At 39.6% G+C, this 25623-nt stretch overlaps 1 protein-coding gene across 13 annotated transcripts in view; it reads right to left on the bottom strand.

Moving 5' to 3' along the window:
* PROM1 (prominin 1) overlaps window positions 1-25623 on the bottom strand; it is a 68512-nt gene that overhangs the window by 37263 nt on the left and 5626 nt on the right. For 10 of the 13 annotated variants that reach the window (XM_063335658.1, XM_063335667.1, XM_063335662.1 and 7 more), the window contains exons 2-5: window positions 23484-23897; window positions 7064-7122; window positions 3892-3918; window positions 2172-2377 (exon numbers count right to left, since the gene is read on the bottom strand). In XM_063335658.1, the coding sequence (XP_063191728.1) occupies window positions 2172-2377; window positions 3892-3918; window positions 7064-7122; window positions 23484-23703 (512 nt within the window). In that variant the 5' untranslated portion in view covers window positions 23704-23897. The remainder of the gene's footprint in view (window positions 1-2171; window positions 2378-3891; window positions 3919-7063; window positions 7123-23483; window positions 23898-25623) is intronic. The other 3 variants (XM_063335669.1, XM_063335663.1, XM_063335670.1) reach the window with 1 other exon arrangement.

Consider the following 25623-nt stretch of genomic DNA (forward strand, 5'->3'; position numbering starts at 1 on the left):
TGGAACGCCATATACTCCCAAAGGAGGCCCCCAGTGCTGCATGAACTTTAAACTATACCCAAACAGTAAGAGGACCCACCTTAGTGATTTCATGGCACATCTTGATGTAACCCTGTGCTAGCAGAGGTCGTTCAAGTTTTTGTTCTTTTGGCTCTGTCTGCAAATAGCCATAAGCATTTTACTTGCACAGGACTAAACACTTTCAATTATTGTCACAGTTTACATGTGCAGCTCTGGCACAGTCCTTGAGATGTGTAGTTTTGGGAAGAACCACTACAGATAAATCTTCCACCTAAGCTGAAATTGCATGGTAACTTAGGGGGAAAGTAGAGAATAAATCCAGAAGGAAACTTAGCATAAGAACAGAAACAGCATAAGAAACAATTGTAAGTAAATCTCAGGCTTTCTCCAGATTTTTGTCAGGGCAATGGCTGCCAACAAGACTGTCCTTTTGTGTTTCAGCACAGCAGTAAACAAGCTGGCGTGGGCTTAAATAGATCCAGGCATGGCATCTTGTCTTCTCTTGTGAAAGACGACCCAGGAAGGGCAGCAGAATCTTGCTTTGTACGGAGGCGTACTGGAGACCTGAGCGCCGAGTCAGGCAGAGGTCAGTAATATTAGCCCTGTAAAGTCCTATCTTGCCTTGCACAGCACTCACGGCATTAGAGACTTAGCCGGGGAGTCATATGAGATTATCTCCACCTGTGGAAACCTGCAGACAGAGCTCAGGCCAACTCCTTCCTTAGGGTAAGCATCCAATACTCCTGATGTCTTATACAAAAGGGAAAAAAATGGTAAGTTAAAGAGGCAGTTTCCTCAGTCCTGGAAAGCATGTTACCAGGGATCACTCATCTCCCAGTCATGACCTGGGAAGAAGCATTTTGCCAATGCTGCATATGTTTAATACCACAAGAATAGCTGGCAGCAAAAGCACAAGTTAAAGAGACAAACAAGGGGGACAATTTCTTAATTTCTCAGCTAACAGACAACATTCCCCAGCCATTATAACCAGAACATAGTGTCCTGCAACATGGCGTAAAGATAGCTGGCATGCTCGGTGAGCTACCTTCAGTTTCGGCATGCTGAGAGGTAATGTAGTAACTTACTTTCTTTGAGGCATCATTGTACTATGAAGAACTTTTGTCCTGTCATCATGGCAGGGATGCACCTATCACCTACAATACCATTCAGATTTCTGGTCTTCAGAATCCTTAAGTGTCATGTTTGTCAGTGATGCCTGGGAGAAAAGAGCATCTTCCTATACCTGATATCAGCATGGTGTGGCCTTGTCTATGCTCAAATGTACAATTTGTCATGACAAACAGTAGTAAAAAGAAAAAAAAATATCTAGAATTCAGTGAAGTGACCAAAGTAAGTCCCCCCTGATTGAACAGTCACACAGTACAGGTAATTATTTTTTTTAAATATAATCACAAAATAAGGATAGTGGGCAGGTGAAAATATGAAGACGTTGAAGGAAAGTAAAAAAACCTGAAAGCAAACAATGTATTTTGAAAGCATCTACGGGGAAAAGAAAAGTCTGGATTGTAGCCCCTCATCACCTATTGCACACCCAGCACAGAACAGGAATATGCTCCTAATACTAATACTACAAAAATGTCTCCAAACTCCAGGATTGTAGAGTGAGTGCATGCATGGTTTAAACAACTCAGTGCCCAAAAGAAAACCCACTATTCTGAACTAATAAGAAAATGTGGAGGAGAGTAAATACTGAAGGAGGTCATAAAATTGCTTCTCTCACCACTACTACACTATCAAGAGCAAAGCAATATGTTGTACCTCAAGTCCTCTATAGCATAGGAATTGAACATAGGACACAGTATCTTATGTTCATAAGTTTAACGTAACATTCTGCAGTTGCCATTTTGAGACTGGCAAAAATTTCATTTGCCAAATTCAAGCTTGATTTTTATTTTTTTTTTTTGTTTCGCTCCTACATTCTTCTTAAGTGAGTACATAATGACCTGTGCATAGCAATGGTAGCAGCATTTTTATAATGCAGTCACATTTTCTTTAATAAGCAATAATATTACTTAGTCTAATAAAATCATTTCTGCACCTGTAGGCTAATACAGTAACATTAATCGTCTTATGACACTGCAAAATTAGTGCTATACCAAGCTTCATATTGTTCTCTTTATTACACTTGCCTTATTATTAAAGAAGCAACAAAAAGAAATGTTGCAAAACAGCTCCTCTGACAGTCAGCATTTTTCTTCTGTCTTTGATGCATTTCCCCACCACAGTTGTCACAGCAACGACACATACAGAAGCAAAGTCCCACAAGAGGCAGTAACAAAATAAATAGCAATCCCAAGGCTGCGGAGACTATAAAACCGATTTCATAGTAGATGGCCTGTAATTCAGACAAAAATAGTGGTAATAGCAGATATCACACAGTAACTGCAATCAATATAGAGCAAGTAATTAGAAATCAAACTACAGACTAAACCATCTACTAAGTTATGAGGTTATGGACTTGGTGTATTTTGTCAATAATTGGCAACTTTTCTAACAAAAAGATGCATAACATCGTAGATACTGATAGCTAATAATTATTTAGCTAGAGTATTAACTAGGTAAACTACAAGCGTGAGTGCTAAGAGAGAAATATGCTCACAAGAAACGAATGTGAATTGAGGCAACGGAAATAGGTTAAAAATTAACACATTTGATTTCCTGGACCACATATTTACTATTTCTGACATCTGTTTCCAAAAAGGCTTCACAAATGTCAGAAAGGCTGACTGGATCAACACTTCATCTAGGAGCGGGGAGAGAAGCTTAGCTTGTTCTCCTTTTTAATCAGTTGTGAGCATAAAGATTCGTATGAACCGCAAAGGGAAGTACTTCACTGGATGATCGATTGCAATGGCAGAGGTTTCTCCAAGAACTGCTGAAGTAAAAACTGTTTAGGGACTGGAAAACATGAAGGAGCCGATTTTAAGCTCTCTCAGGTAGAGACGTTTATTCTGCTGCCAAACAGCAAAGCAGCCGCAGCAACTAAAAGGAGGCTTTCAAAAGCTGGAAGGAGTGAAAGGGGACAACGCAATGCTATACCCTGACTAGCTTTTACGCTGGAAGCAGCGCAAGTGCCCCAGGACGGAGAAGCTGGGCCAGGCAGCCCTGGCACAGCCCCACACACGGCCACCTGGCTGCCAGGGGACAAGCCGCGAGCTGGCCATGCCGTTCCCAACGCCTCCCCAACGGGATCGGGCAGCTGTCAGCACGCAGAGGTGGACAGCACGGCACAAGCGTGCCCCAGCGGTCTTTCTTCCCTGATAAATCACTTTTCTACTTTCCCTGCCCAATTTTAGGAGAACTAATTCTCACGCTAGTGCTTTGAGTCCTCTGCTGTTTTACCAATCTGCCAGCACAAGGGCGACTTGGCAGCAAAAGGATGAAGCTGAGGCTGTGTATTGTCCTGCAAAATAAGTTACAATTTCTCACAAGCTATCAATCATGCTCCAGTTCCAGCTTTGCTGATGCCCTTCCCTCACAATCCCTAATTACCAACTGATCCAAATACAGCAACCATCACCACTAGCAGAGTTGCAAATTTCTGACCTAATTACCAATTCTAGGATGAAATCTATTTTATTAACTGCTGGTTAAAAGCCGTTATCCCTTCTGAAGAATACAAACTAGACGCTTGGAAGAAGAACTTGGCTAGAATTTGCAAAAGAATTACCGTTTTCTGGTGAGCTGAACACTTCAGAAATTATTTGATAACATAAGTTTTAAAACAGGTTAGATGGAAAAACACATTTTAAATAACATTAAAAATGGTTACAGATGTTCTAATAGAAGTAGCGCATACAGACATGGTTAGTTGCTTTTCAAAGCTGTACATCTACCATAAGACATTACCTGAAGAGTCAGGACAACATTTTCTGGCTGTGGAAGTCAAAACAAATGGAGAATGTGTATAATGCACAGGCAGCATGCACAAAAACAAATCACGTGAATAATGAATAATTAACCATGACCAAAACAATTAACAACACAGAAACAATAATAAAAAGACATGAAAGTAAAATAATGCATAGAAGCAACATTAAATAATTACGGAAAATTATTTACGCTAAAATATATAGCAGATAATTTTTGGTTTCCTTGGTAAGTGAGAGGAATTTAGGGTTTGTCCAAGAAATATTTCCATCTTTAAACAGCAACAGATCAGTTATTTCTACACTGAGCATCTGTTTCATGTAATTCCCAAAACATCTCACAGAATAGAACACCAGGAATTACATTACTTTGTGGTTTAGCGATTTATTCACAATTTCCACCTGTCATAACTGACCTATGATATTCCTGATTAACTTTTTCTTTTTCAACACTAATTTTATTTTGGCATAAAACCAGCAGTTTTAGTAGCAGTTTGTGGACCTTCACACATTACACACAAAATTCACCCTCACTTTTAACTAATTATGTAGAGGTTTATTTTAAATTATTCAAAAGTAAAAAAAAAAAAAAAAAAAAGGCATTCAAGAAAGACCGAAGATGTCTATTTATCAGGTTCTTAACTGATTTCTTATCTGTAATTTCAGAAAAACACTAAATATTCAATTAAAGGAATTTCAGAAGAACCCAGTTCCTTCTTTGTTTCCATAACGGAAATAGAATTTCTTGCATTTTTTCCCCTTCATCTCTGTATGACAAGTTCACCGCTGATAATGCTTTTCCCTTTCTCATAAGTAGAAGAGAAAAGGGAAGCGGACAAGCTGAACACAGCAAGACCCCTCAACCCAAAGTCTGATGTGGAAGAATCAGAAATGTTCTCAAGTTTGGGGAAATTTTTCTCAGCATCACACACATCTTTATGAAACTTCTACTGTACAATATGCTTAAAATGTGCAAAAATCATATTTGGAACTATGCTTTTAATGGGAAGAAAATAAGTGCTTAGCCTCCCTTAAAAATCTGGTACCAAGTATGATTTTGAATTTTTTAAGCAAGGCTGTCTCCCAGCAGAAGTAAAGCAGTGGCAGCAGCAGCAAGCAGGAATCCCCCTGAGCTCAGCTACTGGGCTGGGCTGGCAGATTGCTGGCCCTGACAGGGGACGGAGAGACGTCCATGGTAAGAATCCAACTGGGAACACAGGGACACACAGCACAGAAGTGGGAAGGGGCCTCCTGGGTCACTAACACACTCTACAAATAGGTTTTTTTAAAAAAAAAAAAGCGATACAGATGAACAACAGCAGAAATTTAACAGGATAAATATCAGAACCAGATTTCCTGTTCTCGCTACTGAAGGACTGTTCCCAATGCTCGGTGAACTAGTAAGTCTTACATGGATGTACATGTGGTCCATTTCTGCCCCTTTGCTTCTGTGATAGCACCATCTTTTGCCTGAAAAGCATTTTTTTCTTCCTGGTGTTTCCTCTCCATATGTATTTGTAAGGAGTAATCACCCCCCTTATCAATTATTTTGCTAAGCTAAATAAACTCTTCCAGTCTCTTCTGAAGACCTGCGTGTTTCCCAGATCATCCTAATACACACCTTCTGAACCCATCCTACTCCGAGTTCATTCTCCCTGAATTTGAGTGATGAAAACCACAGGCAACATTTCTACCTACCTACCCGCAACCCTTCAGTGACATTCACACTTCCCTGTCCCCACTCGAAACTCCTCCAGGGGCACACCTACAGCCATGCTGGCCTCTTCACAGCTACCTCTCACTGATGCTTCTGTCTTCCGAGGGACTCTCGACTTGTCTTGATAGATTTTGCTTTTCCAAATTTGCTTTAAAGTTTTGCATTGTATTCAGGTCAAAATTAGGACCTATAAATAGTCAATATTTGTTTTACTTCCTAAGCACACCTAATTCTGTATTTGCCACGCTATAACCACACAGTATTTTAACAAGTGTCTCCACTGTGCAGGATTACAGCTGTCATATAGACTCAAATTTCTCATGACTTACATAGTAGTTACTAAATACTATATTTGCACTCAGACCATGTATGGTCTAATGGTTTTGTTCCAAAGACTCTGACAACCGAGTCCACCCTGCATTCCTCCCTGGGTGCGCAGGCACAATCTGTGATGCACGGCTCTTACAGAGCCGCACCGAACAAGCATGTGGGATTGGCAAGTGTCCCTTGATGCACCATAACAGCAATCCTCACACACTGGAATGTCATGCAGAGGTTATCAAGCTACTGGAGCCATAGCTTCATTGTCAGGAACACATGGAAACACAAGGCCTTCCCCCTTCAAATCCCAAGATCATTCAGGTCATCCTGATTCAAGGCAGCAGCTCAGTGCCCGTATGCCACGTTCCATACTCATCTTCCTGACATGTACGCCATAAGGCAGGGACTACAAGCAAGTAGCTCACGCAAAGTAACGTCCATTTTGTGGGCCTGGTTAAGGTACCTATTGCAGGAACCTGTGACATTGCTTCAAAGATGATGGGGTACTGTCCATGAGAACAGCCTAAAATCAGGCTCACGCTACATTCTATCTCCTCTTGCTTCCAAGTACCCTGTGAACTTCAACTGTTATGGGATAATCACCAACCTAAAGAAAGAATGGAAAATAACCTTGATGGGATTAGCACACTACCTAAACTAAAATACACTTTATAAGTAGGCTGTGGAGATTTTGTTTCACAAAGGCACCAGACCAAGCATATAAATTCAGCTTTTTGAGGACAATAGCTGAAGCTAACATGAGAGCTGAGCAGTAATGGTTCTAAGTGTTTTTAAATAAAAGCAGTATTTTTAAATAAAAAGAGCCTTCAATCTTTGTGCAACAGACACCCCAATCACATTACAGCTGGAACTTGTAAGTGAGCCTTAACTATATGTAGCTTCTTTACAGTGGCTTATGAAATTTTCTTTGTAATATTTTTTGAAAGGTTTTGGTCCCTAATTTTGTATGAAACCATCATACACATCATTCACAAATTTCATTCTTGTATCCTGTTGTTATAGCTTTAAAATACTATTTCCTATTTTAGAAACAAAACTGAATTCCAAAGTCATTGTTTTCAATATTTTATACAAATTCACATAGACAATTTACCTTTTGATAATCGCCCTGTGTATTTCCAAACTTCTGCTGTGCTAATTTTCTGACGAGATCTGAAAATAAGCAAGAATATTACTGAGTTTTAAACAACATAATAATAAAAAATGGCGGGGGGGGGAAGGACAGTATGAATTCTACTGTTAGGTAGGCAAGATGAAATTAAGAACAGATATCAATCAATAGGATAAGCAAGAACATAAGTGTTTCCATAAACTTGTCTAGTAACAACATTTTTAACCAACTGCGTATTTTACGAGCTCACAGGAAGATACGCAGGTTATCTATCAATTAATCAATATCCACTGAAATACAGTGAAGGTTTTTCCAAGGAAATGCTCTGTACCATAGCATCATTATTAAAAGTGAATCCCAAACTTATCAATTACTTGAACAAAGTTCAGGTATCAGCTTTGCTTCATGTTTATGACAACTACATACATGCATACATATATATATACCACATATCTACAGAATTAGACAGATAATGTGCAAAACAAGCATGCTAACAATGACTTCTTGACTGCATAATACAAGGAAACAGGGCCTTATTCTTGCCAACGTTACCCCAATCTTTTTCTCTTTTTTTTTTTTTGTCTCTGGACCAACAGACTTTGCATGAGAGCATGCAACACCGCCAAAACAAATCAGAAAGCCTAACACGTGCCAACTTACTGTAGGTTCAAAAGTGACCATTCACCCCCCAAAAGATCCAGACCCTCCCAGAATTTATTGTAGCACTTGTGAGATATGTTCAGTGAGTTCACAGCAATCTTGCTCCTCTCTAATCCTGCATGTGGCTCAGGAAAACAAACCCCTAAGCTGACAGCACCCATAGTCCTCCCTCCCCAACACCCTACAGAGGGAACATGGGCCCGCTGGTCTGTAAGCTGAAGAGAACCTGAAGAGTTCCTCACAGAAAACTGTGCCCCAGAGAAGAAAATTCACAACAGCGAAGCAATTAACTGCTATTTCAAGGAAGGTACTCCCTGCCAGGAAGCTGCAGCCAGTAAGACTGCCAATTAAAAAATAAAAAGAATAATCTGTTAACACATCACAGGAGTGTCACGCTGCAAATCATCCACCAACGGGAAGTATATGCTAAAATGCAGAAAGAGGGCTAGCAGCAGATGATCAAGGACTCTCTACAGTGAGGCAACCTCATTTTGGAAAGACCATATATATTCTAGAAGATAAGGCTGAATCCCACAGTAACAGAAGTAAACCCAAAACATACGTAGAGTAAGAACCCAGGAAGAACAAAAGAATTACAATCCTTGCAAATCCTTCCAAGCTCTGCACCTTGAGAGTCAGGAGGCTGCTGAAGGGAAGGGCAAGCACCCCTGCATGGGCAACATGCAACTGATCCACCGCCGCAGCCCTGAGACATCTTGTACACCAGGACCAGCAGAGTCCTCCCTGTATTGAGCCCATCCCCAGGCAGCATCCGTGTTTCTCGCGGAGTTTCAGAGGCAAGGAGGTGTACAGCCAAGTGATGCAGAACTGCAGAAACCCCAAAGATGTAATTCACACTGGCTGTTAGACTTTTTTTTTTTCCCTTCTTCAGAGGCAACATTTCATTCTTCTTGTTTATATCTAAATACCTACCGAGTAAGTAAATTTAAGAAATGTTGGTGCATAAAATACATAATGCAATGAATTTTCTCTACAGCTAGATGCCTTTTAGCAATCAGGAGAAGAAAAGGGCTAAAATAACCCTCTTGTTTATATATTTATTCAACCATTTAGCATTGTGTGACAACACACCACAGAACAGCTGCTGAAGAGAAATTTCTACCAACTTTAATCAGATTGCGATTGGAAGGAAGAAAAAGGAATAGCTTCTGTGGTCATCAGTGGCATGAAGCGGTACAGAACCTCTGTGGGCGGGTGGTTAAACGTGGGAACCCACTGCCCAGGACCCCGTGGCATCGCCATCCTCACTAGTACTCCAAAGCCAAGCAGAAGAGCCTCCAGCAACCTGCCCTCACCTCCAGGCTGCTCCTAACTCCAAGGTTCATCTTGCTTTGTAAAAGGGTTGGACCTGATGACCACCAGAGCTTCCTTCTGATCTAAATTATTCCAAAGTTATCCTAAAATCATGCTGATTTCTTATAAATTATTTAATGGAGGAGTGAAAGCACTGCCAGGAAGCATGTAAGAAAGCTAAATTTTATTATTGACAGAAGCTTCCTTTGATACATTTCCTACTGTTGGGAATCAGTACAGAATAAAATTTTTAAAGCATTAGTCTTTCCTGTTAAATAAAAATTGAAAGTTTTTATTCTTCTAGTCAAGTGCCTGTCCCCATCATAAATTAAAATGAAAATTAAACAAGAAAAACACATCTATACACACATATATATTTATGGACATCAGTAGGCGTATGTATATGCATATATACAGCTACTCAAGAGACAAGAGAGGATAGTTGAGGCTGAAAGGAACCCCCCAAGATCACCCAGTCCAATGCCCCAGCTCAGTGCAGAGTCACCCACCACAAGCTACTCAGGTGGTGCGTGTCATCTCCAGTCAGGTTTTGAGTATCTCCAAGGACAACATCCAATACTTCAAGAAAACAAAACAAACCCTGAAGTGCTCTGATTACTTGCTCAGAATGTTCGTGATTCACAGTTTTTATTTATACTGTTTCCATAATTTATAGCTTGCCAGTCAAAAAAAAAAACTTGACAGAAATCAACCTGAATACACTATGACAAACTCATGCAGAAAACAGCATTTTCAATGTGGTTTTGAAATTTAGAGGCTCTAAAGCCTGTTCATCAGAAACTAAAACACCTTTAGGTTTATAATAAACAAGAAAGCCTGAAAATAGATACACTAAGTTCCCACATGGATTGAATAAGTTAAATAGTGAGAATAATAGAGGTTTCATACATAGCACAACAGCCCATTTTTTAACTTGGTTTTCCAGAATGTGAGATTTCCCTGCTGAATAAAGATTTACTACTTATATTACTTTCTAAAGATTTTTTAGAAGTAATGTGAAGCTTCAGGGTGTTTTTTCTCACCAGGTAGCACACAGTGATTGACCAGTCTTTGCCATGAATTGACTAATTCAATAGCCTTCAGTATCAACTGGATGAGAAGTTGTATATATTCCTATATAAAATATAGTTTTGGCTATAACTGAATGCGAGATTACCTGCAGTTACTCACCCACACAACTGTAAGCACAAACTAGCCTTAGTGGTGTTGCAGAATCAAGAATCTCCCTATTAGGTTTTATACATATTGAGAGCAATCACGGTTACTGCTACAGCACTTAAGGGTAATGCAGGGGAATGTCCTGTGCCAGGTACCATGTAAAACACAAGCATCATCTTTTCAGGTATGGCTACACTGCTCACCATAGCACAGCGAAGAGACACCTCAGCTCACATTTAATTCAGTCTGCAATTTTGGTTTGTTTTTCTGCCCTAGCTAGAACATCTCATCTCCAGCATTCAAATAAGTTTTTATTTAAAATTGAACTAAGGCAACTCCACACGACTCTCTCCTGCATTATCGGTAGAGTACCACCTTGAGGCTGATTTCTGTTGCAAATATAAACGTGCTAGGAAGGTGTGATAAAAAGCGGTGTCCTCTATTTTCAAATTAATGGGATTACTTCTGAAATCTCGGCTTGACCAGCTGCACACATTGTTTCACAGTACCAGTAATCCAAGGCTTTAGCACAGAACACATTTTATCACTGGGGTTAAAGAGATTTACCTTGTGAGGCTCATATACACAGCTAATTACATTACTACTCTGTTCTGTCTCCTTCCTGCTCTCATCACCCATGCGAAATGCCATCTGCCCTAGTAAATCTAACTAGCCAGATGAACTCTTAATTTACCATTGCAATTTGTGATAAAATATTAAGCACCTCTGAGGAGCCCCCGTTAAGAAAAACATAATCCCCAACTCCTGCATTGCACACATATTGTGTACGTACACTCAATATCTCATTACCCAGACAAGAAAATGAGGTTAGCAGTAGACTTGCTTCCCAAAACTGCTCTACAGAGAGGGAGAGCAAAAATAATAGAGATTTAAAAATAAGCTGTCTGGCTATTAAGCACCAACATAAATTAGTTACAAATTCTTCTGCCAAGAAAGCTTTTCAAATCTAGGTGACAGGAAAACAGTTGGAGTAAAACCTTTGGGAATGCTATGCTTCATCTTCACTCAAACAATTCCATTGAGTTCATTCAGTTATAGTGCAACTCCAGCATTAATCAAATTATGCCAGAAATTAATTTATCTTTTTATGCATAATATAAGCTATTAGGCTTCTATTCTGGAAAGGACCTCAAGGAAACCAATAAGAACCATGACTGAAGCACTCATATTGTACTGAATGGAGATTTTTCAGAACAACAGGGGGGAACTACATAGATAATATACATGATGAATTAATAACTGCTTTAATGCCATCTTGTTCTAATGCATATCATAGTATTTCATCCCATTCCCCTCCATCTATAGTAGAGGCAATGGATTACACACACACTGAACTTGTATTCTCTCTGAATACAAGTCAGTTTGACCACATTTAGTGTCATAAATAAGCAGCAATAATTAATCTCAAATTAATGAATTAAAATTACTTCAAGCTTTTTTTTCCCCACTCTAATTATGGCTCAGACTAATGAATAACTCTTGCAAGCCCATGAAATGCAGGAAAGCTATATTATCCTTTCAGACCTAATATCAGAGAAAAAAAAATCTTTCCGGTATCTTATAGCAAGTTTTACTGCAAGTTTACTGTATTGATATTTTAAAATACTTGCTTTGACTTGAGTGGGGCTTTGGTTGCTTCCCCAAGGTTAGAAAGCCTCTAGCCATTAGCCTTTACTATGATCAGATTCAGTTCCCACTGAAGACATCTCCTTCAGCAGTCCTCCCCTCCCAGCTAAAGGGTGGTCCCCTTTAGTGCCACATAATTACCTATCGAACAGCTCTGCTCACTCTTACTGCCCTTAATTGCACTGCAGTCACTTGGCTCTGGTTCCACTGCAGAGCAAGGTGGGAGCTCAGTAACATTGATGGCCGAAGAATCCACCACATACGTTGGTGCAGAGACTGCAGAGAGGGTCCTGCCCCATCGCTCACCCTGTGCAGTCTGTCCTCTTTCCACAGAGCAAGGAGAAAACTCACTCTGTAGGCCAAGTGGGAAGTCTCAGAGGTGAGATCTTCCCGCTTCCCACACAGTAAGAGACCACTTTAGTCCACAGATGAGGAGTCTAATCCATGCATTCACTCAGATAGTCTAGAACATTCCTTTCCAACTCCAGATTCAGCAGGTTCATTCCCCTCCCTCTTCACAACATCTCCCTCAGACAGACTTGAGCCAAAACCCTTGTCCCCAAATTAAGAAAAAAAACCAGCCTTGTCAGATAAATTCTCCCCACAACTTTCAGGCAAGCTATCTCTCTATACAATTCCCTGGTTTCGTACCTTGAGTTACTGAGAACATCAGGCTTCCACCCTCCTGCTCCTCACAAGAGACCATTGGGGCCTTCTTCCGTTTGAGCACAACTCCAGAGTGACACCTACCTCCCCTTGCTTCTGAAGCACAAGACCACCTACTTGCACTACAGAGATGGTGAAATGAAATTGTCTGTTCAATCCCATGTTTATTCACCTGCATTATAGACATAATGTGCAAAAAAAGGCAAGTAAGAAAGGGACCTTGCTGCTGTACCTCACCCCTGACATGCAGAATGAAGCCCTAGAACCTGTTATTCTACAGTGGCTGGAAGAACTTGTTTCAATGGAGGTAAAAAACAACAAATACATACTAAATTGCTTAAGTATTTTAACTTCTTATCTCATCTGCTATGGCAGTCTGCTTTCTCACCCTATTCTGCCTTCAGTATGCTGTTTCCTCTCATCAATACGATCGCCATCCATTCCCATTCTCTGACTCCACATTCTTTAGTTACGTGTTGATCAAAAGCAAGAGAAATACACTTATCCTGCAGTACTCTGCCTCAGTTTCAAAACCCAGCAACACACAATATGACACAGGCAAAAACATAGTAAATGCATTTTTAAGGTCTCAGCAGACTTGTAAAGCACAAACTGCTTTATTCATAGTTGAAAGGACAAGCTACTTGACCACTTAGAAATGAGTCTTAGCTTATATTGGATGTAACGAGGGACAATGTGAGAGGGGGTAGAGCTGCAATACAAAGTAGGTAATGAAGAGATGAACAGCTATGAGCAGGATTGAAACTCCAGGAGTGGTCTAAACAGGGTGAGCTTTAACCAGAGCGCAGGCAGTACTAAGCACCGTGCAATCACTGAAGATGAGGAATTGCAGAGCAGCAACAGCTGCTGAACAAGCAGGCTGCAGTAACCAGAACATGAAATTAGGGACACCCCTTTGCAACCTTCCTGACAGAAAATACCATTGATCCACTGAAGAAATTATACAGCAGGGGATCAGATAACAGTAACAGTCAATTAACTTCATTCGTGCATACAAAATTTTCCCCAATTTCCAAGAAATATGGATGAAACAATGGAATTTTTATAAATTTAGCTTCCTCAAGATTGTTATTAGTCAGGAAGACCAAACAGGTAATTTAAGTCTTCCACAGAAAATCCTCACACCTTATAGCTTATTCCTTTAGTGCAGTCACATTTTCTGTTCAGGCACATTCTGCTTTCTATCAACACAAAGAGAAAATGTTAAAGAGCCTGGTCAGGAAAAGGTTTAAAGAAAAAAAAAAAGAAATTGCCACAATATTGACTGTTACAGGACACCTAGAATGAAAGATTTCTCCTTTGAAAGTAACCTTTGCGGGGACTTTCTAGTTGTCCTTTGCTACAAAGAAAGTTCTGTTCTTGCTGGAGTTTTGGAAAAAGAACAAATGAGAGTAGCCTTTAGAAAAATCTTTGCCTAGGAGGCTGCAATAAATTTGCATATATCATGCAGACACAAAGTCAAGTAGAAAGCTTTGAAGAAGTATTTCACACAAACTGCATTCTCTCACTTTCTGAAGGCAACAAAACTTCAGCAGCACATTGTTTGTGCCACGGCAGCTATTTTTTGCCACTTACTTTGTTTGCGGTAGCTACCTAAAGTTCCCTCTAGGCCACCATCTGGCAAGGATTTACAACAGATTACAGGCAAAGATTTAACTGGGTGCACTGTATATGATTGTCTGTTTTAGCACACTGCAGAGACTGAGCAACTTCTTGATAGTGTGGGTTGTGTAGACATATTGGACTTGTTAACTTAGATCAAAATAGTAAATATTTAGACTATATGAACAACAGTCTAAATTTTTCCTACTCCTTTCTCTCCTCAGAAATTGCTGTAAATGAGGAAAGCACAGAAAATCCTCGCTTATATTGCATAACTTGAATTATTGGAAATATGAACACAGATAATTTGGAAGTACATGCTGGAGCCCTGCTGGTACTAGCTGTTAATTACCTCAGTGACTGGTGTTCTGGCAGCCTCACTCAGATTCCTCAGAATTCCTTCTGCTTTCCCATTTCTGCAAGGGACACAGTTTTCCACGTATGTTCAATACCTGTGGCACACGTGTTGGTTCAAAGTACTACAGAGATCACTACTTCACTCAAAAATCAAAGCAAAAGTAAAGGTTGCTACTCTGAAGGAAGTTAATTAGGCCTCGAGTTTGTATTTGTTCTGTACAATTACACCCAGGCATCTTTCAGCTAAGTGAAATAGCCAAGGAAATACTTAGAATACTAAGAATATTCACATTCACAACTGCAATCACTGTTTAAAGTTTACAAAAATAAAATGATTTGTATATTTTCAGAGATAATAAGGATCTTGCCTATGTTACAATGCAATACAGGTCATAATTTAGTCACAGAACTGTTTTTAGATGAGAAATATATCTGCATGTTGCAAAAAAGTGTCAAAAGCAGGTTCATGAGGGGTTTTTTTGTAACTGGTAGGCTTACACTAAGGTGCATATATTGATAGATTAGTCAGCTTAAACTACAATAGCTGACATTCATGGCAGCTGGTTTCCCTTCTAATAAGAAGGTAACTCGATCGTGGAACAGGAACAAGTATACTCAAAACCCTTAATACCAATCTGGAAAGATTTAGTACTGTTAAAAAGGATGACAAACCCTACTAAAACTAGTACTTACACATTTACTTATTTACTTTGCTCCAGCAATTTTTGAATAGCGCATATTCACTTCGAAAAAAACATCAACTTTATTAAGATCAAAAAGTTATACAGAGCATCTTGAAAACCAAAAAAAAAAAATAGTGAGAAAAAAGGAGAGGAAAAAATTCCTATTTTCATAATTTTCGATGTAATTAAACTTTGAATATGAGGACTGTAGAAAGATTTGTTGCAAAATATCTATCAAATTCTTATTACTTTGGCTGACACCATTCTAGAAAAAGTCATCACTGAACAAGACCTAGGAGTTTGTTGCTCTCTGAACAGCAGCCTAAGCAAATTGTCAGAAAAAAAATGAGAGGTCTAAGCTAATGTTATCTAATTATGATGGTCTATAACAAAGAAAAGAGAAAGTCAAATGAACGCTTTTCCAATAACAGGCAGTATCCATACAGTACCTCACATGATTAACTCAAAATGCTTCATAACAGCCAAGATGATGAAGGAATTGAGAGGTCCCTTAGAGGCTTGTGAAAACATTATCCCAGTAAATTCAGTGACATCCCCCCCGCCTCTCTCCCCATCAGTTCCATGAACTACAAATTAGAAAACAGAATTCAACACTATGTGGATAGATAAGCTTGTAAAATTAAACGGAGGGGGAGGATGGACAGCGGAGTAGTTGCCATTGTTAAGCTAGAAAAATCACAGAGCCTCAGCAGAGTGGTGTGAAAACCCATAAGTCACAGATAATTTTCAAAGAGTTCACACATGATACACATTACCAGAGGATGTGGTTGACCCAAAATCTACCCTGTCCCACTTCTCACCACACAAGATGCTGCAGGTACACTCTGGAAGTCTCAAATAAGCTTTCATGCTCTTAGTGGTTTAGATTTCCTGTTAACAGAGGAAGGGACACAAAGAACTGCCTTCTTCACATGGTGTACTCTGACTGCGATTGTGCACTGGCATCTGAAAGGCAAAACTTAGGCTTGGACCAAGTTGATGCCCAAGTTGCTTATCTCTTTGCTATGAGATACTAAATGGGATGGCCAATCTTTTAGAGAAGTTAAGAAAAATGAATGCACACAGAGCTTAATTCGGTGTTTTACTGTAATTGGTGGTACACAGACACCATACTCCATTCAATGTATCTAACGTTACCACCCCCACCACCAATACACACACCACACAGTAGCACTAATTATCCAGACACATGCAATTTTAGGACATGGTACCTCTGCTTTTTTCTTTAAAAACATACAAACCCTATCACTAAAGCTTGTTTACCTAGAATGACAAAAAAATGACAAGGCCACCTTCTGTCTCAATACCATCTTGTACCTCTCACCCTTCCCTTCCCTGTAGTCGGCACCCCTGGATTTAGCTGCGCCCAGAACTCACCCCCTGCACAGTAGGCAGGAATGCTGCTGATCAGCTCTTTGGTTATACCTCATGTCTCCCAGTAACGTCCACAGACTAACAGAACAGGGTCTGGACAGGATCAAGCACTCACCTGGCATTGCCCATGCTGTAACTATTAGCAGGTTCCCTGAGCAAACTCAGCACCTCACCCAGAAAATACCCAACCCATTCACCAGGAAAAGTTCCCAACAGACAGAAAGGTCATAGCAGTCTAATTCGGAAGGGGCAGAGAGCAGTTTAGGTCTGGGAAATATGAGCTGAGTCTCAATACCACACAGCTGTGGGGCCATTTTAATTATTATTGTTATAATCTAGCGTCCAAGAGGTACTACTGCTTGAGGTGCCCTCCAGCCTGCCACCACAGCCATCTGTGGTAATGCCACTTCTGCACCCTCCCCACAGAAAGTAACCAGCTCCCTCAAACTCTGCTTGAGGTTCATTTTCATTAGTTTCTCCCTTCTGTCCTAATAGTGTTGTAATTTGTGAAGCTGGATTGTCATTTTCCAATTGCTGTCAAGGCATGTTTTTTCTTCTAGGCACAGCTGGCAGGCAGTATTAAACCAGATCAAGGGCAAGCAATTGAGGATGCTGTAGGAAAAGGATTCCAGATGTGTGTACAGTGTAAGATTTTTCAGATGATCAGCTATACTACACTGATTAAAAAATGACTTGCATATTTTCCACATAATACCTGTCTGCAAAATAGATTCCTTGTTTATGTAATCCAAGAGAAGCAGGCAGGAAGACATCAGAGAAGTGCTAATGTCTGCAACTGTAGTTTTCTGTGGTAGCCTCTAGTAGATAATCTGTATAAGCCTCCCCTCCCTAAAACCTCTGTCTCCTCCCCATCCACAAAAAAATCCTTTTGACAAGCAATCTGTTAGATTGTCTGCAGTTTGGAATAGTTCAGGGAAAAAGGAATTACTCTTCTGACACCTAAGAAAATAAAAAAGCAGGCCATAAATCTGCTTCAGAAACATTCTCAGTGTTCCTTGTTTACATGGGTATATCATCAAGTAGAGCATCTCTTAACTTCCCAGCATGAAATGAGCAATGATTTATATTTTTTTTTTTTTTAAGAACTATTTCCTTAAATGTATATGAGTGGGCAGAAAAGAGAAGAGGCTAATTTATCTGGCTGCTGCTCCATCTTCCCCAGTATTTCCACCATTAGACACAGGACGCTTCTTTCAATGTACACACCATATTACCAAGTAAAGGAGCACTGTAAGACCCCCTTCTTATCCCAGTTCTACCCAAAAGACATCACCACTACTTGCTATCACTGTCACTGAAACCTGCATTTTTGATACACGCACTTCAGCTACTACTCTAAGTTCACATCACAGCTGTAGCCACAGTGCTGGAAAAAGAGTTACAGGGATGCGGTGAAGGCACTGACTCTACAGCTTAACGAACTTGTCATTTCACAATACAGCTTAGCCAATCTAACAGCTAACTAAAGAGCAGGTCTTGCTCTTCTTCCCTTCTGCTCAGTTCCTGCACCAGCCATTGCATCTGTGCTGACAACTCAGCTCCAGGACATAAGCTTTAAGAAAACCAACCCATATGCATAGTGTCAAACATTAGCTCAAAAAAGCAGTCTATCACATCAGGGCAGTTTCACGCCCAAACTAAAACTGAGGCTTCACACAATTAGGAAAAAGGATATTGTAATTTCAGTTTTTATAAAAGGTTGTAATTGCTTGGGGTACCCAAGCAGTATCGCCTGTTGCTGAAATGTAGTATCTGCACTTAAGTCAGAGCCAGTGTGTAGGCTTTTCACTGCACGCTGGTGCGGACATGGCCAGCATTCCCAGCATATGGAATGGCCAGCATACATCTCAAGTATAAGAACAAAGAGGCACTACCAGCTACACATAGCCTAGTTTAGTTCCAATGCTGCAACATCCAGACACATGCATTTTTTTTGGTAGGGGAGCTGTGGAAGATTTATTACTAATAGGAAGCAAAACTAAAGTAGAAGTAGACAGCCAAGAACTAAATAGTTACAAAAGGCAAAGAAGTTAGTTTTACACAAAAAAACCCCAACAATTCTGACTTACCGAGTTTTTAACCGAATGAGTGATAAAGTGTTTTGATTATTTTCTTTAGAACCTCACATCCAACACAGCTAATCTATTAAAAAAATCAATATCCTAGGAGCTCAAACCTACCTACAATAACAGGGTTTTGAATACGCAATTTCTATTACAGCAATACTAGCTAGAGATACACTGTTTATTTTCACATCAATGAACGTTAAAATGTTAAAATGTTTTAATTGCTGAATACACTCATGCGGGAGACTAATTGCAGAGATAGGGAACACAAGAAGAACTTGATGAACTCCAGAATTTGCAGCTGCTTTAAAGGCTGACTGAGTAAGGAAAAAGAAAGACCAAAAGGGGTCAGAAACAGGATTTTGCATTAAAATAGTCAAGTTCTGATCCTCAGTCTTATGCTCAAACTGTTCAACAAGTGAGACTCCACAAACAGAAAGAATTGAGAGGTGTAGTCCAGGTCTAAAAACTAGTTTGCTCTTGTTCCCACCAGGCAAATAGTACATTTAACTCTTCATACTATGTTTTGCCCAGGAAGTACCTGCATTCAACAGTTGATTTTGATGTTAAAGTTTTATTCCTGCTTCAGCAGAAACAGAATTATCCAGAATAAAAAGCAGAAGCTGGAACAAAGCAGTTGTAACTTAACGTAAGTGGCACAGTTGTCCTGCAGTATGTTCAGGTGGAGCAGAATAAGGTAAAAAGGCCTGTAAATTTTTGTCTTATTTCACCTGAAAATAGCAGACTTATTCCCAGCTTGGTTCCATTGTGAACTCTTCACATTTTTGTTACAAGACACAAGCTGTGAAGCCAAAGATTTGTTGTGCACATCCTGTTGGCAAGTGGAATCTCAGATTAACATCGTCTTACTGCAACTAACAACTGGTTTCCATGGGAACAAAGACAAAGCCATGATAAGATATTCATAGCAGCCAGAGGATCACACTGACCATGCCCTGGCTATGTCAAGTTCACACCTGAAGGTCTCCAACACAACAGGTGACACGCACCATGTCACAACCATGAACTAACTTAACTTTATTAATAAATTAACACCTCAGTTTATGGCAAATTCGAAGAGAAAACATGACAATTTCTTTTGTTAGATGACGTTTTTGCCAAGTGATAGAAACAACTTGTAATTTTCCTGTTATCATCTAGTTATTGTAAATGGTGCTATTAACAGCAAAGAATAATGATGCTCTATCCTACGTAGTCCTCAACAAAAGGAGTAGTACCACCATCATCTCCATTTTACAGATGGAGAAACCAAGGCACAGCAGGATTAAAGAGACCTATTGAGCCCCAGGTAGCAAACCAGTGACCAAACACGGTCTCTTCCACTCCGGTGTATCATTAACTCAAAGTGGAGGCTGCTTCCCTGCATAACAGTTTATGCTTGGGAGTAAATTCACTCCCATTTACCCCAGTACATCATCTAGTGAGAACAAAAGTATTTGACTGGTGGAGTTCAAAGCAGAATCTATTTCCATGCACTGAAGCACTGCAATCAGATATCCTAGTTGACTTTTTTAAACTCATTTACTGACATATCCAAAGAGCACAGTCCTGGTGGTAAAGATCCAGCAATTTAAAAAAAACTTCAGGAGTTTCAGTTCCTTGTTCTGGTTCTGCTACTGCACTTTATGTGAGCACTATATTTAATCCCATTAATAACTTACCTATTAATCTAAACTTAGATGAAGCTGTATGACCACAAACCGGATGCCATGAATAAATCTAGATGCCAGTAAATAATTACTCACTTAGCAGAATGCAAATACTTTAAGGACAACGTTTCCCAAAGACTCTGACGTACTTCACATTTTGTTTTACCATACTAGCTTTCTTCCTGGCCTAGTTTCAGCTGGGATAGAGTTAATTCTCTTTCTAGCAGCTGCTGTGGTTTGCATTTAGTATGAAAATAATGTCAATAACACATTTTGGTTTAGTTATTGCTAAGTAATGCTTACGTTAAGTCAAGGATTTTTTCAGCTTCCCATAGAAGCTGAGAGGGAGCACAGACAGGACAAGCTGGCCACAGAAATATTCCATACCAGAGGCATCATGCTCAATATATAAATGAGAGTTGGCTGGGGCAGGGGGGAACCTGCCATCGCTGCTCAGGACAGGCTGGGCAATCAGTCATTGGGTAGTGAGATAAATTCCATTGCATCACTTATTTTGTATATTCTTTTACCATTGTTATTATTTTCTCTTCTATTAAAATGTCTTTATTTCAACACACAAGGTTTCCTCCCCCGTCCCCCCCCCGCCCCGATTCTCCTCCCCTATCCCACTGGGAGGGGAATGGCTGCATGGTCCAGGTTGCTGGTTAGGGTTAAACCACAATGCTTCCTAAAAGGCACACTTGGGACTGAAGGAGTACGAAAGCTATCCTGTAACATTCAGCTCCATCAGAATACTACTGCAAGCACAAAAATTATTTGCAATGGCAGGAATATCCACATGCGATTAGACAATCCTGCCACTTTTTTTCCCTCACAGCTTAAAGTACTAACAGTAGACTGGAAAAACAAACATCAAGTATTTCCAAGTATAAGGCAGGGAGGGAAAAAAAGACTACTAAAATCAAAGGTCGAAGCAACTGATGCCAAATCCTGCACAGGAATCATGCTTCTCCTCTATGTTATGGTTACATGCAATACACCAGGGTATCAACCTGGAGCTAACTCTTGTGAAGCACCAGCCCAATCAGAATGATGAAGTTTTGAGCTAGAAACATCAAAAGGCTTGCTTTCTGTGCCCATCTGTGATAATGTTTATTTTCATTTCTGAATCAGAATTAACTCAATTTCAAGTTTGCAGTTTAAAATAAAAAAGGCATTTCAAATACGTAACTATGTAACTACACCATTAATACACTGAATGTGAAAATAGAACAGCATATGGCAAAAGAGATTATGGGGATTAACCAATTAAATGGTATGACTCAAACTGACATGATCCGTCAAATCTGTATTTTGCAGTGAGGTATGTGGGGGCATCGGAAAAGGGTTTCGCCTAAACTTCTAAAAACGACTGATTTGGCAAAAAGTATCTGCAAGGAAGGAAGGAGAGGTACGAGATGTTCAAAGCTTACAAGCTAAGAACAACTGATTTACTCCTGAATGTTTCCTTTCTCTTTAACACTGGATTTCATAACACCTACTTAATGCAAAACTTACTACAAGCAGTCCCACAGAAGTAGAATCTTGATCGTAAATTCTCTACTCGATAATTATTTATATGCTTAGGATACATAATATTAAATTTGACATACAAGGTTACAGACCAAATTCCTGTTAATATAAAGAAACGGTAAACATCTCACTGAAATCAAGTTTCCTCAGTTGCAAGAGAATAAAATATTCAAGCAGAGCTTTAGGCAAAACTAAGGCCTGTTTCTAAGAGTTGAATGCAGATGACAATCCTAACTTACCACATCTCACAGTCACCTCTCTCATAGCTCATCTACTTATTTAATGGAAGGAAAGAGGCCACAAAAGCAGAGGTATCTGGAAACAGTTCCTCCAAAAGGTGACATTCCTGTCACCTTCATGCACTTGCTCTCATTACACCTTGTGTAAGACCTGCTCAGAAGACAGATCCTGCAGGGAACACACCAGGGTTTTGCTCTCCAGGTTAACACCCGGGACTCCAAGCACTTGCCTAAATAGAATTCTTTCATTCAAGTTCATTTGAGCTCATTCTTTTACAGCTATTAAAGAGACATCAAAGGTACAAGCAAATAACAGTTCGCAGATATCATACAGGTACGTGACCACAGAATTTAAGACTTGAAATTACTAAAGGTTTTAATACTTAAATTGAAAGATGTACTACAAAATAATATAAACGTCTTTTATACACAGTTACAACTAAACCACCAAAAGGAATCAATAACAAACCAAAGCCGTCCTTCGGTTTTATTAAAGCTTCACCTCAATATAATTTTAAATGCAAATCTTATACAAACACATTAGCATTTTCTTTTAAGAACTAAATGAAACAAAAAGCATGCTGGAAAGTCGATACAGCCACTGTATCCACAAACACAATTTCCAAAAATCATCTTGTAATCAATGCGCCCTCAATAAGCACACACTTCTCTGATACCTTAACTTTTCCTTTAGAAGAAGGGACAACTGAGTAGGAAAGGAGTGGGAAAAAAATGCCTGAATAAAATAAATGCAGTCTCAAGTGTTAACTTCAGCTTACAAAGGAACAAGAAATTACACGTGGCTGTGTCATGGAACTGCCCTTACATAAAACCTGGCTGTGAATGCACAAATGTGGAAATGAATGAAATTTATTTCACATTGCTACATTTCCATTTCCTAAGCTAAATCTCATATTATAATCACCTGACTGTTTATCATAATATGCAAGCCTCACAGCTGTCTCTTACAGATTTAATATTAAACACAAAGCAGTTTATGCTTTACTCCTATATCCCGTGCTTCTGGGCATACATAAGAAAAAGTTTCAGTCAAGGGAAAAAAAGCCTCAAATGCATCAGTGACAGCTTTGAGATATGTAAGCAGAGTCCTGTGAAATTTCATCAACATTTCATTTTCATTAACATCACACACACACATTATGCTTAGCAGAAAAACGTTACTTCATATGAAACTGTACACATTTCCAGGCCATAACACGTGCGGCTAACAAAGCCCTTCATAGTAGTTCCAGATGATGGTCTTGGTATCTACAATAAGATGAATGCATCAATAACAAATCTTTATCAAAAAAAAAAAAAAAAAAAGAGATAGATGTGTATCTACTTACCTTGAGGAAAAGAATTTGGCTGCACTAAGTACAGGAATGCGTGTACTATTTTAAACAAAATTCCTATTGGCCCGGGTTCATGGTATGCACCTGTATCATACGTCTTGGCTGGTACAAATCCAAAATCCAAAGTCCCAGGAGGCGGTTTGTATATAGGCTGTACCTCTGAAATAGTACTTCCACAGAACAGCAGCAGCAGCAAACAGAGTTCCACAGCCATAGCTAGCAGTATTCATAAAATTGGAGGTAGAGATATTTGTCCCACCAAGTCTAGAAATCTTCAATACATTCACTTGGGGGTTAGCTTTCTAGCCAGGAAAGCACTGGCGCACCCTCACACCTCTTATTCTTTAATGTATTCTTGCTTCACAGTGGTGTAGATGCCTCTTGTGAAAATGATTCAGCGCACCATCTCTGGCAAAAACAAGAAAGAGCTCGTTAAGATGTGTGCAAGCAAATAGAAAAGTGCAAGATAACCTGCAATCTTCTGTGGATATTGTAAAAGCAAGCCAGATCGGACAGAAAAGAAAAAAAATAAAGATTGAAGTTAGTGAATAATATGGTCTACTACATACAATGTACTTGAAAGAGGGAAGAAAAAACAATTATGAATAGTTCCAGGTCAGTGAGTTTTCAAAAACAAACAGAGCAGAGCACTGGGACAGCTCCAAGGGAAACAGAACTAAAGGAACAATGTATGAATTGCACTTCTGACCAAGTACAATATGTCACATCACAACAGTTACACAATGCATTTAATCAGCCACCTGATGTTACCATAGTTGATGGCAATTATTACAAGTCATATCCTGTAGCTTCTTTAATCTCAACCTTTCAGTAAAACCTTCTGGATGCCAGCTACTTCTAATTGTCCTCCAAGACTGAGGAAAAAAATTATTCATTACTGAAAAGTTAACAAAACCAAAAAAAAACCAACAAAACTTCACACAGGTGACAACGGGTGTCAGTAATTACTTTCTATTAACTCAAACTATCTCAAAGCTCTCCTTAGGAACCAGAGAAGTCAACTCAACAATTTTTATTCACAGCTTGCTAAAGGTGAGTGACATTAAGATGACTTTGGATGTTTACAGTTATTTAAGAACTTTCTGAATCTACAAAATCACAGCAGTTTAATCGAGCACCACTTAAGAAGTCTAAACTGAACACCCCCTGGGTTTCCAACATTTCCTTCACCTACCTGGGGCTAGGTAAGACTCCTTCGCTTCAGCATGGGCCATGGTGGCCTTCAGGGAGACCAAAAATAACAGATAAAAGGCAACAGAAAAACTTCTGCCCCTTTCTGACTTTGGAAGTTGCATGTACAGCATGCCAGAGACCATCACACTGACTTTACCACCCACCAGACTGGCTTATCTTTGAAATGTCTTTGGTGATCTACCAGAATGACACTGGTGGGGATGGCTGGGAACACACTGCTCATGACAAGCCACCCACTTCAAACTGGAGAGCACCCAGCACAAACTGCCTTTGCTCAGCATAGTTGTGCCTCTGTTGCCTTTTTCAGCAGCACTACCTATACAGAAATGTCGTTAATCACTTTGGTGTTCAGACCATTCACTTGCAAGAACAGCAGTAAAGTAACACAAACACCTCACGGCCTCAGTCAGCCCAATCCTACACCAATACCTTGACTTCCAAGGTCCTTCCAGGTCAAAGAGATACTGAAGGCAAAAGACTTAAAAAATCGATACTAAGGTGAGACTTAACTATCTCCCATGCTTTACAGTGTCTGGTAAAATACAGGCTACCCTTCTGAAAACCATTATTGACTTGCAAGAAACCATGCTGCAGTCTTGCTTGGCAGTCTGTGGTGCGTTCAAAGCATAGATTAACATCAAGAAAAATAAGGAACAAGGAAATACAAGACCAGATCAAAGAACTAGAGACAGTTTTGTTTCCCTAAAGTCCAATCAAGTTAAGAAGAAAAACTCAACTCTATCTTCCCCCCTCATGGCTAGTGAAAACCAAGAAGAATGAACAGTAACAATGCTATGAATAGCAGAATTATCCAAGCCTTGTTCAGAAAGGTGTTATTAGCAGTAACTCTGAAATAGGACACTCAACACAAGAACATAAGAACTTAGAACACATCAAACCATGAGTATTCTCCTACCTG

This window comes from Chroicocephalus ridibundus, chromosome 5, assembly GCF_963924245.1.
Source record: "Chroicocephalus ridibundus chromosome 5, bChrRid1.1, whole genome shotgun sequence".
NCBI classification, from domain to species: Eukaryota; Metazoa; Chordata; class Aves; order Charadriiformes; family Laridae; genus Chroicocephalus; species Chroicocephalus ridibundus.